Consider the following 16,773-nt stretch of genomic DNA (forward strand, 5'->3'; position numbering starts at 1 on the left):
AAAATCTGTGCAGTCACCAAATAACATCGTGTTTTGTAACTTTCCTGGTAACTTTTCACTTACATATATGAAGGCAAGAATTTTCAAAAGCATGTTGGTTGACCAGAAAGTCACATGATTTTAAATTTGTCCTTTTTATCCCATTGAAGATGGTGAACTTCCTGATCTTGACTACCTGAGTACTATGACTCATATTGTGTTGGTGGACCTGGACAACTGGGGAAGCTTTTTCACACAGCTGCCAGCTAACCTGAACCAAGGGACATTTATCTGGGGTTTTCAAGGTAAAAAATGTTTGGGGGAAATTAAAAGATTAACAAGTCTACACATGTACTTGAGCAGAGATTCCTTGAATCTGAGAGAATGAAGAACAGGGGCAAGTAGCCACTAGAGCTTTTAAAGTCGCAGTGTCACAGGCACCGTGTAACAGAAATGTTCTTAAACTTTTCAAACTCAGTCTAAACCTCCACTGCTCCTATTATTCCTTTTAGAATATTGTTCCAGAATTGTGGAACTGTTCAGGAGTCTTTCTGGCTTCCATCATGAACTTACTTAAGCTGTATCATATTTTCATAATTATCAGAACAGCCGTAATACTGAGAGATTATTTTAACTCCTAAGTCCTTCTCATAAGGCTGTGATTTTTTGTTTTGATTTGGTTTTTTTAGTTCCAGAAGGTATGATTTTGCATTCTTACATTTTTAATTTTGTTCTGTCTCTGGCTTGTTCTTTAAAGGGTGACCTTTGTCATCCTGTACAACAATAGGTGTACATCCCATCTTGAAGATACCGGTGATTGATGGAACTCACATTGCCATGAGTTTCATAGAATGATAGAATGGTTTTGGTTGAAAGGACCTTAAAGATCATACTGTTTTGCAAAGTCTGCCAGTAGCATCCTTTTAACTTGATACTTTTGCTTATCTGACTGTTATTGAACCAACTTCTTGTCCACCACATGCTTTTTCTACCAGTTTTCTCTGTATCTGCCTTTATAATTTTTTTTGTCTGTGGTACATTGATTTCTTCACTAAAGTGTAGATAAGGCATAGTTTAAGAATATTTATGGCCTGAAACACAGGTGTCATCTCACCAGATTTGTAGGTCGGGTATGTTTTACACTTAGTACGTACTATGGCACTGCACTTCCTTGCTAAGTGTTTTTGATTATCTCTTCCCATAGAAGACAATCAAGAATATTCTGAAAGATGAGAGTTGTCATGCTGCTCAGGTTGGACAGAAAGGCCTATTGATGCCTGGCTCACTTTTTTTTCCCCCCTTAGAAACAGATTTTCCAGTTAGCTGATGAAGGCAAACCAAGTATGGCCATTAATGTAAAGTGTTAGGGATTCAAACAGTCATCTGTGCTCCTGGACCTGTTATCTGGTATCTGCTTGTTAGGAGTTTTAGGGACAAATCCTCTGATCTTCCCTGTTAAAGCAAGTTATTCTCCTAAGTTTTGTGTTCTACTCCAGTATTACTTCTGTATCGCCTACCTGTATTGTCATTACCTTTGGCCTTTCTGTAACAGCATTCCTGTACACATGCAAGCTGCAGAAAGTACTGAATTGGGGGTTTTAAATCATAGAATGTTAAGGGATTGGAATGGACCTTAGAGATCATCTCATCCCAACCCCCCTGCCGTGGCCAGGGACACCTCCCACTAGACCAGGTTACTCAAGGCCTTATCAACCTGGCTTGTAACACTGCTGGGGTTGAGACATCCAAGACCTCCCTGAGTAACCTGTTCCAGTGTCTAACCATCCTCACAGTACAAACTTTCATTCTAATATCTAACCTAAATTTCTCCTCTTTCAGTTTGTACCAGTTACTCCTTGTCCAGTCCTCTTACAGTTCCTGACAAAGAGTCCCTCTCTGGCTTCCCTGAGGCCCCTTGAAATACTGGAAGATTGCTGTGAGGTCTCCACACAACCTTTTCTCCAGGCTGAACGGCTCCAACTTTCTCAGCCTGTCTTCATAAGGCTGGTGCTCTTATCAGCTGTCCTCTTATCAACTTCCTGACCCTCCTCTGGACTTGCTCCAACAGTTCTATGTCCTTCTTATACTGGGGATACCAGCACTAGTCACAATAGTCCAGGTTGGGTCTCATAAGATAAACAAGATAAAAGATATCTTACACTTTCCATATTACACCTATTGGTCCTAGATTTCTATTTCATCTATGCTGCTTGGTTGCTTCATTTATGTACATTCTCTTTTCTATATGCCTGAATAACCTGTTGGTTGTTCTTACTATCTTTTTTAAAGCTTTGCCCAGCTTGAACATCTGGGCAGATTTCACTTCACCTGTGCACTCCTTGAATTCTGTTGTGATTTGGCGTTTGGTTGTAGTTTTTAATTGCTGAAGGCTTGTTTATTTCTGCAGTTATTCACTCAATCTACTTCGCCTTGGAAAAACTTTTCTACTGATTAGAAACTATTAGGAATCTGACTGGAAGAAATATCTGACTATATCTGGGTTTTATGAAGAATTATTTAGTAAAGAAGAATTTCCCCACATGAATTCAGATGCTGGCTTTCAGTCATACTTTTTATTCTATCTAATTTACTCAAAACTAATTTGTCATTAGTTGACTTAAGCTTGTTTGCTGTGACAAGGTCTTCTGTGCTGTTACTGTTTTCCAAGGTTAAAACCTGGGTTTGATTCATTAAGAAAAAGTTGGTCGAACCTAGGGATGTCTGAGCTGTATTGTCAGAAACTTCTGTTCTCTGACTTAAGAGAAAGAACTAATCATAGTATAACCATAGTGTTACTGGTGTATCATTAGGAACCCCTACTAGTACAATACTCTTACCCAAAGGTACCTTTGGGCTGGGTAAGACTCTGTGCCCAGAGATGTTCCAAACACAGGTGCCTGATGGCACAGCACAGCCCATATCAGCACCACTCAGTTCCTTACTTCCAAATGGGTTTGCTGCATGCAGGCTGCCTCATGGGAATGGCCCCTGAAGCATGTGAACTAAAAAGATATGCTAAAGAGTTACTTGTGAATAAAATGGGTCATATTCATCTGAGAGAAACATTTACCAGTTTATTGGTGTCAACTATATTGGTTTTGAGCCTGGGAACACTAAGGCTCCCAGGCACATCTGGATCTAGTGTTGTAGGTACCCTCTCATAATAATAGTTTGCATAGTTAGTTGAGGCATGCTGTTCTCGTTTGCTTAACCTGTGAAAATACAGCATCATTTTTTCCTGCATTTCCCAAACGACATTTCTGAAATTTTAGTTATTATTTTTATATGATATATCTGCATTATTTCTATTATTCCTGTTTGTAGTATAGCCTTAGCTTTGCTTTGAGTTCCTCCATTGTATTGTCTGGACTGTATTGTTTCTGTCTTCAGATACTCAGTTGTCTTTCATCCATTTGTGAGCTAACAGACTGAATAAATGCAGGTCTGTCATTGTTTTCAGCTGCCCTGGTCAAATGCTTATGTTGTACATTTATGCAGCCAAAAAACAGGGCTGGCGATTACAAGTCTTTCCCAAATAGCAGTGACTGAGGGCTATCACAGTGGATGGGAACTTGCAAATAGCATTTTTTTCTCATGGACAGATACCACTAAATCATTTCTGTGTAGACTCTTAATAAATCTTTGAGATCATTCTCGATACCATCTTCTTGCCATTAGGCTGAAAAGCAGAGTCAGGAGGGAACAGGAGAAATCTACTGAGAAATGCTTTTCTTTGTCAGACTGCAGGTGGACATGTTGGCATAAACCATCCTCTGCAGCCTGTTTACTTGAGCATTGGTTTTCCATGTCCTCACATGGAGTGCCATCAATGACTGCTTTCATTTCCCATTCAAAATCTTTTCTCACATCCAGCCACTCTATCATCTAGCGGATAATGCAATATAGACCCATTATTTCTTAGCCATTGGAATGTTACAAAATTCTTGGTCACTCTGATCAAATTGTCCTTCCATTTGCTTGCCTTTTTATGGTGTCATATGTATTTTTATGGTGCAAGCTCCTCTGGTTTTCCCTCTCTTGAGAGACTTCCTGCTTCTTTCCCTTGCAACTTGTTTCAGTCTAGTACTGGTTTTGTCTGTAGCAGACACTTTACTCAGCTCATCTTTATTATCCAGCTATTTTCTCAGCCAGTAACTATATGCCTAACATACTGTTTAGAAAATTCCTGCACTTTTTTCCCAGTTGTAGCCTCATTTTGCTTATCCTTGACTGCATCCAAGGGTTTGTCGGGACTCTGTCATTGTTTCAGCTGTTCCTCCAGTTCTTGGATCCGCTTTTTAATGAGTTCTGACGTGATGTGTCAGGCAGTTACAGTGCATGTTGACTGTTACTCCTGTAGTACAGGTTTCCCTAAGAGAAGCATTTCTGTTACTTGTACTGTTTCCAGAGCTCTTCTGATTCTGCACATTAACCATAACTGGACTTCAAACTGGAGAAAAACACATCATTGTGTCTAAAAGCATATGATATCCAGAAGATAAGTCAGGATTTGCAAGAAAAAAAATCTTACAAAATTGAATGAGTAGTATCAGGCTAGCTACTTTGTTTTGCCTTCTTTCTAAAGAACAAGAGGGTTGGGGAATTTTGGTTATATGTTTTTCTTAGCTTTCACATTGGTCAACATGAATTCTGTCTTTGAAGACAGTTTTATTTGCTTTTGCCTTCTTGCATTCTTAATTCATAGAGGCATTTCTGCCCAAATCCACGGTTTGTTTGTTTTTCATGTTTGGTTTTTATTATTATTAATATTATTCCTCTTCACTGTATAGGAGGATACAGCAACTGGAAGCCTCCAGTGCATTGCAAAATTTACAATTATCTTAAGAGGATTGGATGTTTCTTTCTTCATCCACGTTGCAGTACCAGAAGAGAAGCAGCAGACTTTGCTCTCTGTGTTCATGTAAGTTAGGGCACGCTTGCTTTATTGTTGTCCTGTACCCAGAGGAGGGTGGCAGATGGTATCTGCTACTGATGTTAAGTACTGATTGCAGATTACATTTTTAGATTCTTTCCATGAGACTTCTGTGTCCACTATAAAGAATGATAAACCTGGATTGAGTGGAGACAGATGGTCGAGAAGTGATTTAAAAATCAGCCCAAATAGGACAACAGTCTGTTGTGGAGGGGGAGGGAGCTGGTTAGGGAATGAAGAGTAAAAAACCTGTACTTCTTACAGTTTCTGTTCAAGAGTGATTGTAACTCCTTCATCTCTCTTCAAGTAGCCCAAATCTTGAGCCATCTTCACAATGGAGTTGAATGGGTGCCAGTTTCACAGACTCTGTTGAGCTGCCAAAGAGCAGTGCCTTTATTCAGTAGACCTTGGGCTTTGGCAGGGTTGGGGATGTGCAGGTGAGGGACGGGAATCTGGGATGCCGTGGGGACTTATGTTCCTAAAGTAGAATCATAAATTGTTCAGGTTGGAAAAGACCTTCAAGATCATCAAGTCCAGCCGTCAACCCAGCACTACCACCGTCATTAAGCCATGTCCTTAAGTGCCATATCCACATGATTTTTGAACACTTCCAGGGATGGTGACTCCACTGCTTCTCTGGGCAGCCTGTTCCAGTGCTTGGCAACCATTTCAGTGGAAACGTAAACCTCCCCTGATGCAGCTTGAAGCCATATAGTGCTTTATCAGTTAGATAAAATTACTAGCTATCTAATTATATAAACACATTTTTGCAACAGTGGTTTTATGTTTCATTATGCTTTTTGTGTTACTCTTAAAGTGCTCTGCACAGATGACTTCTTTTATGTGGAGACAGTTCTAAAATGCTGCTTTTTAGGAATTTATTCCATACTCCATCTGTACTGTTCTGGTAGCCATTACCTGCATCTACTGTACACAGAGAAGAAATGAGCATCCAGCTTTTGAAACAGTGCCTTTCACAGTGGTATAATGTGGCTTGGATCATAAAAGCAGGAATAAATTGCTGTAGAAAACTTTGCAATGAAGACCTGTCTTGCACAAAGCCAGCCACATGCCATGAGATAAAAACATGATCTCTGTTCAACACTTGTCATTTGTTTCCCTATAGGCTGGTCGTCTGGATGAGCACCTGCCCAAGCAAATTCCTTTCACTGTACTTTCTGGAGACAAAAGCTTCCTGGAACTGGAAAACCAATTTAAAATGACCCAGCGACCAGCTCGCATCCTGAATCCTCACCATATTGAAGGAGACATGATGTGTGCCTTGCTAAACAGCATTTCGGATACCACAAAAGGTAGAAAGTAAACATTAAACACAATTTTTCAAGTAAACTGATAGTTCTTTCCAATAAAAAATTGGAACGCTTACACTAGTAACATAAACTGTTGCTTGGTGCTTCTTGTATTGTAGTGGTATTTCAATGAACAAGAGATCAGAAAATCATGTTTTGGGCATGTTTTGAAAACAGACTTAATTAAGCATTTTCATTCAGTATAACAAACTGACATCCCTGTATTCTTTATTCTAGCAGGAGACAAAAGTGATGTTTGAGTCTGAAAACTCCTTTCTAGTTAAAGAAGAAGTTAAAGCACTCCTATGCATATTTATCAATTTGTACTCAGATCTGATTTATGCTGTGTCTGAAACAAATGTGACCCTGCTAAAGCATCCTTTCTCAAAATACTTCTGCCTATTTTAACTCTGACCTCCTGGCTACTTCCTATCATTTGATAATTGTCTTCACTGGCACATGACTCACACATCCATTTGGAGAAAAAAATCTCAGTGGAAATTTTTAAGTTCTCTAAAGTGCCAGATTCTAATGGCATGCTAAAATGATCACATTGGTTTTATATAGGATAATCAAAGAGGATTGAGCCAGCTCATTTTCATGCAAAGAGTACCAGAGCTGAGATGGAGTGTTAATACTTGTCAGTATTTTGAAGCATTTTGATGTTTTCCTAGAAGGCCTGACATTTCTCTGTAGACATTTTTGCTTTTTCTGGCTTCTTGTTGTGGTTTTGGGGGATTGCAAATTCAGGGTATATTACTGAAAGCTGTTTCTGAATTAGCCCTAAACTGTTCTCTGAAAAATTATACTGCTAGTCTTGATACAAGTTTATGAGAGCTATAACATGATGCTGCTGTTCCACCAAGAAGATTAAAGTGAAGTGCTATCTCTGAATGATGAACTGGCATTGATTGATTAAAGGGAAAAAAACAGGATAATTAAATAGTTTTCCAGAAAAAAATTGTGGTGAGCTGGAATTGATTTAAGTGATACAGAAAAGGTGCTTAATAGAGTTTTCTGGCCACCCCAAGCATTTGCTGATCTTGATTTTTCAGGTGGATTATGGAGATACTCCCAGCCAGATGCAACCATACCAGTAAACTTTCTTGGCATAGTTAATTACAGAATTGTCACTTTCATTAGTGGAGTTCATTTTCTCAGTGGGGAGGGATTTTCCATAAAGCTACACCTTCCCTGGTGTCAATAAAGGCTGGGAGATGATCTGATGCACATCAGCCCTGCTGAGAAGGACTTGGGGGGGTACTGGTGGATGAGAGGCTGGGTATAACCAAGCAATGTTCACTTGCAGCCCAGAAAGCCAAACATATCCAAAGCAGCATGGCCTGCAGGGCAAGGGAGGGGATTCTGTCCCCTGCTCTGCTCTGGTGAGACCCCACCTGCAGTGCTGTATCCAGCTCTGGGGACCACAGCATAGGAAGGACATGGAGCTGTTGGAATGAGTCCAGAGAAAGCCATGAAGATGATCAGAGGGCTGGATCACCTCTCCTATGAGGAAAAGCTGAGAGGGTTGGAGTTCTTCAGCCTGAAAAAGAGAAAGCCTTGGAGTAACTGAATTGCAGCCCTCCAGTACTTGAAGGAAGCGTACAGGAATGATGGAGAGGGGCTTTGTACAAGGGCATAGAGAGATAGAACAAGGGGAGATGGCTCTAAACTGAAAGAGAGTGTGTTTAGGTTCGATATTAGGAAGAAATTCTTTACTGTGAGTGTGATGAGGCACTGGAACAGGTTGCCTGCAGAAGTTGTGGATGCCCCATCCGTGGAAGTGCTCAAGGCTAGGTTGGATGGGGCTTTGAGCAACCTGGTCTTCTGGAAAGTGTCCCTGCCTATGGCAGGGGAGTTGGAATTAGATAATCTTTTAGGTTCCTTCCAATCCAGATCATTTTGTGATATTATGCATTATTGCATTCCCAGTACAAAGGTTTCTTTTAGAGTTTATTAAAATTCTTAGACTGATAGATCTCTTGTAATGTAATTAGAGCTGTATAATTGTATATTAATGTGGGTGGCTGTTTTTGCTTCGTGGACTTTTTGCATATTTTTTGGGAGGAGGAGTTGGAAGAGAGCTGTAACTTGCAAGCAGTTGATTCAGCTGTATGGGCTTCACTTCTGGTATAGTTTGGTGTGCAACTTAAAGATATGAGACCATGAGGAGAGGGGAATGACTGTTTTGCTATATAGGAGTACTTTAGCTCCCTGCCTGGGTAGTTTTTCTAGTATAGCTTTATTTGCTGGCATATACTAGCTCAGAGGTGATGACTTTGATCTAACCCTCTTCTGTGTATAAACTATACTCCAGTATGTTTTTTTAAATTGGTCTTGCTTCAGAATTTTCCTAATTTAACCTTTCTTTCAATGTCCTTTACTACATTAATATTTACTGTTACGGCGATTGGCCCTACCCAGAGGCTGCAAACCTTAACTTGCTGGCTGGCTGCTCACTGTGCATTCCACTTAAGTTACGCATGTGGGCACTGTAAAAAAAAATCCTTGAGCAGGAAGTTGATGGAATGACACATGATTCCTTTGGCTGTTGGCATTCCTTAGCAAACTTGTAAAGAACAGAATTGTCCCCTTTTTTTAGTTAGTTTCAGCAAGGGGGGACCCAGACATCAAGAGCTGCCTTTGTCTCCCCCTCTTGTATTAAAACAGAGTCTTACAAAATTCACTGTTGGTAATAGGTCTGTATTCACTGCTTAGTGGGATTATGTTGTTACCAAGAGTTTATAAAGCTTTTCTTTGAAAAGAGAAAGCCACCACATTGTACACACATAGTGTGTTGCTCAGCAACATCAGCCATCATTTGCAAGTCTTAATGTGGCAAAACCAGTATTGGAGGGTTGAGATGGAAAGTTGTACAGCGTATCATAGGCTGGTATAACTTGTTGACCTGTTACAGAAGAGCAGCTGAGTATAAGGAAATGCAAACAAGAATTGCTTGCTTTGTGACTTTCTCAAGTCTATGGCTATTCTGGAGAGAGAAGTAAGTGAGAAACACGACAGAGAATCATGTTGAAAAATATGACTGTTGTTGGTATTGGATGAGCTGCAAAATGAAAAAGCTCTTTCCCTAAATCACCTTCACGGAGCTATCATTAGCTTCTGAGCATCTCGATTGTGTTTGGATGTGGCAATTTGACAGGTGCATCTTGTGAACCATTTTACTAGCACAACTGCTGTGGGAACTGTGGTACTGCATTAATTTTAAAATAAATAAATATAAATAAAAGTTCCTGCATATGTTGCAATACTATACCAACTGTATGTTACTATAGGAAACCCTTGGTTGGAGGAAATGCTTGAATTTCCTTTGAGGTATGAAAAGAGTAGGCATTCTTACTCGTTCTCTGCTGCTGCCAAGCCTGAGCTCATAAATGAAGGTTTTTGGTTTTATGCTGAAGCCACAACACATGATGGGAGCTTCATGCATGTTAATCAAGTGGTTTGGGAGGTGCAGAAGAGAAGAATTTTCAATCCTTCCTTTGTAACAAAAAATTTGTAGTGTGCAGAAAAATATCATTATTCCATTGTCTATGTCTTGTGATATCCTGTGGGTTGAAAGTACAGAAAGTACACTTTTAATGAGCGCTGGACAATGTTGAGGGCAAAGATGATGGTAGGTTGGGGTTACCATATCCATCTGGACACTGACAGGATTGCCACAACTTTTTGGTTCACAAGTTATTTTTGTGTAAGTTGATGTCTTTAGCTCAACTGTATCTCTCCCAGTTATGCTCATATGAGATCCTTCAGTGACTGCGCTTTTATGTAAAACAGACTTTTAAATAATAAGAGCAAATTTTTTGAAGTATTTCTTGTCCTTTCTTTTGAAGAGCTAGTCTGTCTCACGAGCCTGTCAAAATCAGTGGTGTGCTTAATGTAGTGTTATCTGCCAAATAACCATTGTACCTCTTTCACTGACCCATAAAGTACATTTCACTGTGCTCAAATGGAGTTGTCAGCCTGCGTCTTCAATCTGCTACTCTTGCCTAAAGTATTTAAATACTACCAAATGCAGCTTCTGTGAGAGCTTTTATGTTTGGAAGAGCAGGATTTCAGTTCATTTTGATGAATGCTTCTAAGCTTCCTAGCTCCCACTATGCCCAAAAGCTTTTGTTTTATGTACAGCCAACAAAAGAATTTAAGAGGACAAAAGAACAGATTTATAGAAGACATTGAGAATTGTTGCTTTCCTTCTCCACAGTCAAGATTTTCATGGGTGAAAATGAAAATCCATGTGTGGTCCAGTTTGAGGTCCAGTGTGAATGCTACATATGTCCCATCTCTGCTTTTTCCAAACCTTTAGTTAACAGATTGCAAATGACTAAAGTTAGGTCACAGCCTCCAGCCCCCACTTCCCTGAATGTGAAGGGCATGAGCATCTGCAGTGTGATGCACCATGAATGAATTATAGTTTCTGTAGTAAGAATATATTCCTCTATTACAGCAGCCACAGCTTATTGCAGTACAGAGTGATAAGAAAGTCACCCTTCAGTTGTAACCTTGTGTTTAGCTACAACAGGAAGTTACTGCTGGGTTTGGTATGTCAGAGGCATATCCTGTGTACATCTGTGAATGTATGTGTATGCCCTAGGGAGAAAGCGATGGACTGAGACCTAAGGTAATGAGCCTGAACAATAATTGTAGGCCAGTGGATGAACTGGGAAGACCTCACCACTGAGACCATACAAAAAAATTCTTGAGGTTTAGCTTAAATCTGGTTTTGAATTTGAGAGAGGTGTCTAAGATAAAGGTTAGATGAAAGTCTGAGTGACCATTACTATACTGGCCACAGTTCCCAAGAAGTGCAGTTGGAGGAGAGTGATGGCTTGAGAGCTTTATTTTTATTTGTCCAACTCTTGAATGAGCAGATGAACGAACATCTGTAGGCAGAGATACATAGAGTGAAGCTTGCTTTGCATGGAGGAAGAGAGGTCTTGTATGATGTAACCCTCGGCAGGGAGTAGCTGTCCTTGCATTTACAGATTATGTTACCTTAATGAAGAGAGATTAGAGCAGTAGGTATTGGGGAAGAGTATGTGGCAAGGATCCTCCAGGGACATAGGAAAGAAGGAATAAAATAAAAGCTTCTGGAAGCCAAGGGAACAGTATTTTAAAGGCAGCATGGTCGCACATACCAGATGTGATTGCTAACAAAGGTAAGGGTGGGGTACTGATCTTAAGTTTTTGGCTAAGTAATTACTAGGATCCCGAAATGAGGTAACAAATGGTATCCATGATGTAGCACTAAAACTCCAGATACCAGCTGTAGAAGGAAAAGGGTCAGCGGTTGGAGAGACAGTGTGATGTGAATGTCGCTGTTCACTGGAATGGGAAAGAAGCAGGTGAGTTTGGGAGTTACTGAAAAGACTAAGAGAAGGAGTATTTTAGGAGAGAAGGGGCAGTGTGGGGTGTGAGACTACATAGGAGACAAGAGGTGTGTTTTGTGGTAAGGAAGCAGGATGAAGGTTAGCGAAGGGAAATCGCGCCTCTGCTGGTAAACCTAATGGAAATTATGAAAGGATGGTGGTAACCGGGGAGGTTGCAAAAGAAGAAGATCAGACATAGTGGGGGGGAGTTACCCTGAGCCATGTGGGCAACTAAGTTCAAGCTGTGGTGCTGTGATGGCAGGACAGTGGGTGGCGCTTACATTCTGTGAAAGTTACCAGTCTCTCCCCAGAACAGGTTTCTGAGAGATGCATAAAATGTCAAAAAATCACTCTGAGCTCTATATTCATCCAGCGTTTGCTGTCCTGTTTTCTCATTCTTCCACAAGGAATATGTCAGTATGTGAGGACAATAGTGAGCAGTAGGATTTCTTTTGAAAGAACAAGTACAGTCAGTGGTTCTTAGCTGATGGGCGTTTGACAAAATGTACTAGAGAATAGTACAAGAGATCTTAAGATGTCTTGCCTCTGAAACTGGGCAACTGCTTTTCCTCTGACACCAGAGGAGTTGGGAGCTATAGCATGTGCAGAGCATTTTGACAAGAGAGCCAGGACATGCCTGATTTCTCAAAATAAAACATTCTTCATTAGAAGATGTCTGGGGTATCAGGAGTGTATGCTGACAAAGTGTGGGCTGGATGAGAAAACTGAGGTGGATTGAAAACTGGCTGAACAGCCAGGCCTGGAACATGGTGATCAATGGCATGAAGTTCAGATGGGAGTCAGAACCCAGCTGGGTCCCAGTACTGGGACTGATCCTGTTTAATGTATGTTAATGACCTAGATGATGGGGCAGAGTATACCTACAGCAAGTGTGTTGATGACACAAAACTGGGAGTGCCAGTTTGTACACCAAAGGAACTGTGCTGCCATCCAGAGGAACCTTGACAGGGGAGAAGTGGGCTGTCAGTGAACCTCATGAAGTTCAACAAAGGGAAGTGCAGAGGTTCTGCGTCTGGGGAGGAACAGCCCCAGGCACCAGTATATGCTGACCAAGAGCCAAACAGCTGGGAAATGACTTTGTAGGAGAGGACCTGGGGCCCTGGTGGACACATGAGCTAGTGTGTGCTCTGGTGGTTAAGAGGTCCAACAGTACCCTGGGGTGCATTAAGAAGATTGTTGCCAGCAGGTTGAGGAAGGTGATCCTTTCACTTTACTCAGTCAGTTCATATCTAACAAGTTTGGAGCTCCCCCATGCACTGTCTTTTCAGTAATACACAAAAGCTATCTGGACGTAGTCCTGGGCAGTAGATGATTCTGCTTGAGCTAGGAGGCTGGCCAATACAACTTCCAGAGGTCCCTTCCAATCTCCACCATTCTGTGACATTGCCTGACCAGTCTGGTGACCTTTTATGATGGAGCAACTACAATAGTTAACAAGGGAAGGCTGTGCTGTCATCTGCCTAGGCTTCTGTAAGGGCTTAACACAGTCCCATATGACATCCTTATCTCAAAGTTGAAGAGATGTGGATTTGATGGATAGACTTGTTGGTGGATAAGGAATTGGCTGGATGGACATAGCCAGAGAGCTGTGGTCATTGGCTCCATGTCAAAGTGGAGGTCAGTGACAAGTCGTGGCCCCCATGGCTCTGTTTTGGGACTGGTGCTCTTCAATATCTTCATTAGTAACACAGACAGTGGAATCGAGGGCACCCTCAGCAGATTTGCAGATGCCATGAAGCTGAGTGGTGCAGTTGACACAGCAGGATGTCATCCAGAAAGACCTGGACATACTTGAGAAGTGGGCCCATGAGAACCTCATGAAGTTCAACAAGGCCAAGTGCAAGGTGCTGCACCTGAGTCGGGGTAATTCCAGACATGAGTATAGCCTGGGAGGAGAACTGCATGAGAACAGAGCAGTGGAGAAGGACTTGGGCATTCTCATGCATGAAAAGCTGGGTGTGAGCCAACAGTGTGCGGTCACAGCCCAGGTGGCCAACTGCATCCTGGGCTGCATCAAAAGAGGAGGTCAAGGAAGGGGTTTCTGCCCCTCTACTCTGCCCTTATGAGACTTCAGCTGGAGTGCTGTGTCCATTTCTGGGGTCCTCAGCACAAGAAAGACATGGATCTGTTCAAGTCGGTCCAGAGGAGGCCACAAAGATGATCAGAGAGCTGGAAAGAAAGGCTGACAGGGTTGTGGTTGTTCAACCTGGAGAAGAGAAGGCTCCAAGGAGACTTCCAATATTTAAAGGGGGCTTAAGAAAAAGAGGGACGTTTTATGTGGGCAGATAGTGACAGGACAAGGGGGAATGGTTTTGTACTGAAAGGAGGAAGATTTGGATTAGATGGTAGGAAGAAGTTACTTACTCAGTGAGTGAGACACTTGACCAGTTGCCCAGAAAAGCTATGGATGTCCCATGCCTGGAAGTGTTTTTATGTCATATGTATTTATGCCAAGAATTGGGGTAGGGAGTCATTGCTTCAACTGTTCCACCTCTAACAGGTATAAAACTTTATAGAGCAGTCTGAGATGTCTTCCAGGCTGGAAGATTAAAAGGATAGTTAATAAGGGAGAAGCCTCTTGTGAAAAGCCTTTCCTTTGCACTTTTTCTTCCCTTTCATTAGTAATTGTAGTGACTGCTTTTGGGGGAGGAGGGGGTGTGGATTTTTCTTTCCTTTCTTTTGTTTGCTTTGGAAAATGAGGTAAAAATTAGTATCTCTTCTGCTCAGAAATAGGCAGCTCCAAAAAGAGTTCACAGTCAGTCTGCCAAGTGAGTGGAGAAAGACCATTTTAACTGCAGTGTATATCTGTCTTATTTCTGGCTTTTTTTTTGGGTTGCTGATCACTGTTTTGACACCAGCTGTTGGAATTTTTTTATTCCTGGAATTGGGAAAGTCAGCAAGGTTCAAACAGGTTATGTGTGAGAAGTTTGAAAACAAATTTTGGGAAGTGTACCTGACACTTTGAATACCTAAGTTGGGTAATTGAAAATGCCAGAAGTCACACAGTCAGTAAATTAGATGGCCATATCGGAATGTTCTTTGCTGGTTAATGTAATCAGAAGTACATTGATGTATTCATAAATGTGATGACTTTAAGGGGAGTGCTTCTGTTGGTATGACTGTAGGAGACCTTGTTGATTGTTAATACTGTAAGACCTCATTACAGAGACCATCTCCCAAAATAGCAATAGCCTGTAGCAGGAGGAGAATGAATGCGTAACATGACTCATTGGCTTGGTTTTTAACCTGTACTTTACTGAGGCTCTGTTTAATGGGGAAAAAACAACCAGGAAAAAACTAAACGAACCAAACAAACCCCACACCACCTTAGGTACACAAATCCCTACTAGGCACTTCAAAATAGAGCAGTCCTTCTGGAGCTGGAAACCGGCCTTGTGAAGAGCATTATTAAGAAAGGGAAAGGTTGCAGACTTTTGGCTGGGCTGGGTTGTGATGAATTAACAGATTAAACGAAGTGTATCAACTTTCTGCTTATATGAGACTTGAACAGCAACATCTGCTGAATTGCACTGCTTGGTTGAGTTTTAGCACTCCATTGTTCAAATGCAGTATTTGGGCAATAAAATACAGCTGCAGTCGTGTGTAGGCAGAGATGTGCTAAGGCACTTCTTCTCATAATTAAATCCTTGATATATTTTATAGAAAGTGAGTAATTTATAGAAAATGAGTCATTTTTTAATTACTGAATATCACAAAAAACCCCCACAAATGCAGTAGACACGGTAGCTTCTGCAGCTATTATTTCTTGTTACTGCTTTAACATAATAAAAAATTGAAGAAATATGCCTGTAAATTATGGGGAGAAGGGGAAGAAGGTAGCTGAAAACTGTCTCTTGAGTTGCTGTCTTAAACTACCACTGGAATGTATTTTTCTCTTGATGTTTTTTAGATCATAACAAGTCTACTGTTCAAATCAGTTGATGTTACAGTAAGAGAAATGCAAGAGAGGCTGTTAATATCTTTATTAGAAGCAATGTGTAATTTGTTTCATTTGTGCATTTAAGGTTCAGATAGTGAAGAGGATGAAGATATGAAAGAAACAGTGAAGAGGAGCTTAGAAGAAATAAACAAACAGGAAGGTCTGTTAATTTTTATGTTTCGGTGTTCAAGAGTACTATTAATTATGGACTATACAGAAACTAAACTTAAAATCAGTTTTACAGCAAGTGACCTCTTAGGAATGCTCTCTAAACTATGCTGGACAGTCTTGAGTAGTGAAGAATGCTGTGATGAGGTATAAATAAAAAAAATTCCTAACCTGAAAAGTATGCCAGCAGACTAAAAATCTGTTTCATTGGGACACCAGGGTACTGATCAATTGAAGACTTGACTGGATTCACTTTGCACCAGTTTAATATGCCTGTTGTCTCAGAGTAGAACTATTGACTAAATACTTGAACTTCTGAATAAATAGTTGAAGATTAGGTATCATTTCACAATAAAGCACTCTGGTCTCCTAAAAGAGCTGTAGATTTTTGCACAAGGTTGAATCAGCAGCATATCTGTCTGTTCACATCCTATCTTTATGTTATCTGAAATTGTTTTCATCCTTTTGCTGTTGAGCTTACTGGTGGTGTTTAATGTAGTCATGCATTTTTGGTGACAGACCACAATGCACTTTGAAAATAATTTATTGTTGAAAGGCTTGATAATTCTTCCCCTCCACCTGATGGAAGTAAAATAAACTAAAAAAAAAACGAAAAAGTTGTACAAGCTCAGTGATAAAACTGATAACAGAATATTAGGTTCCCAGAATTTGTTCAGTTATAAGTTTACCAACTGTTACTAAATACTGTTGTTAAATGTCCAGCATTCATCTCCAGCACTGAAAGTTTGGTGCACTCAGGCCTCCTTCCCTAGTACTGGGATAGCAGTGGCATTTGGTGCATACAGGAGGTCCCACTTCTGGTGCTGCAGTGCAGAGCCATCTGACCTTATGAAGTAGTCTGCCTTCGATGAGTCACAATTTATTATTGGACCTTATTCTGGATTTTTGCACAGGCTTAGTGGCTAACTAACGACATATTTTAATGCAAGCAGTTGTCTGCAAATGGTTTTCTGTCTTTGTTTGTTTGTTTTTGTTTGTTTCTGTGACCATGTAATATTTTTCTCTAAGAAACTC

General features: G+C 40.7%; 1 protein-coding gene across 1 annotated transcript in view; it reads left to right on the top strand.

Moving 5' to 3' along the window:
* The window catches only part of ZNF451 (zinc finger protein 451), a 36,762-nt gene that overhangs the window by 17,860 nt on the left and 2,129 nt on the right, over window positions 1-16,773 (top strand). The window contains exons 11-14 of the mRNA XM_048298100.1: window positions 150-284; window positions 4,770-4,900; window positions 6,039-6,225; window positions 15,656-15,730. Coding sequence (XP_048154057.1) covers window positions 150-284; window positions 4,770-4,900; window positions 6,039-6,225; window positions 15,656-15,730 — 528 coding nt within the window. The remainder of the gene's footprint in view (window positions 1-149; window positions 285-4,769; window positions 4,901-6,038; window positions 6,226-15,655; window positions 15,731-16,773) is intronic.

The sequence above is a fragment of the Corvus hawaiiensis genome, chromosome 3 (genome assembly GCF_020740725.1).
Source record: "Corvus hawaiiensis isolate bCorHaw1 chromosome 3, bCorHaw1.pri.cur, whole genome shotgun sequence".
NCBI lineage: Eukaryota > Metazoa > Chordata > Aves > Passeriformes > Corvidae > Corvus > Corvus hawaiiensis.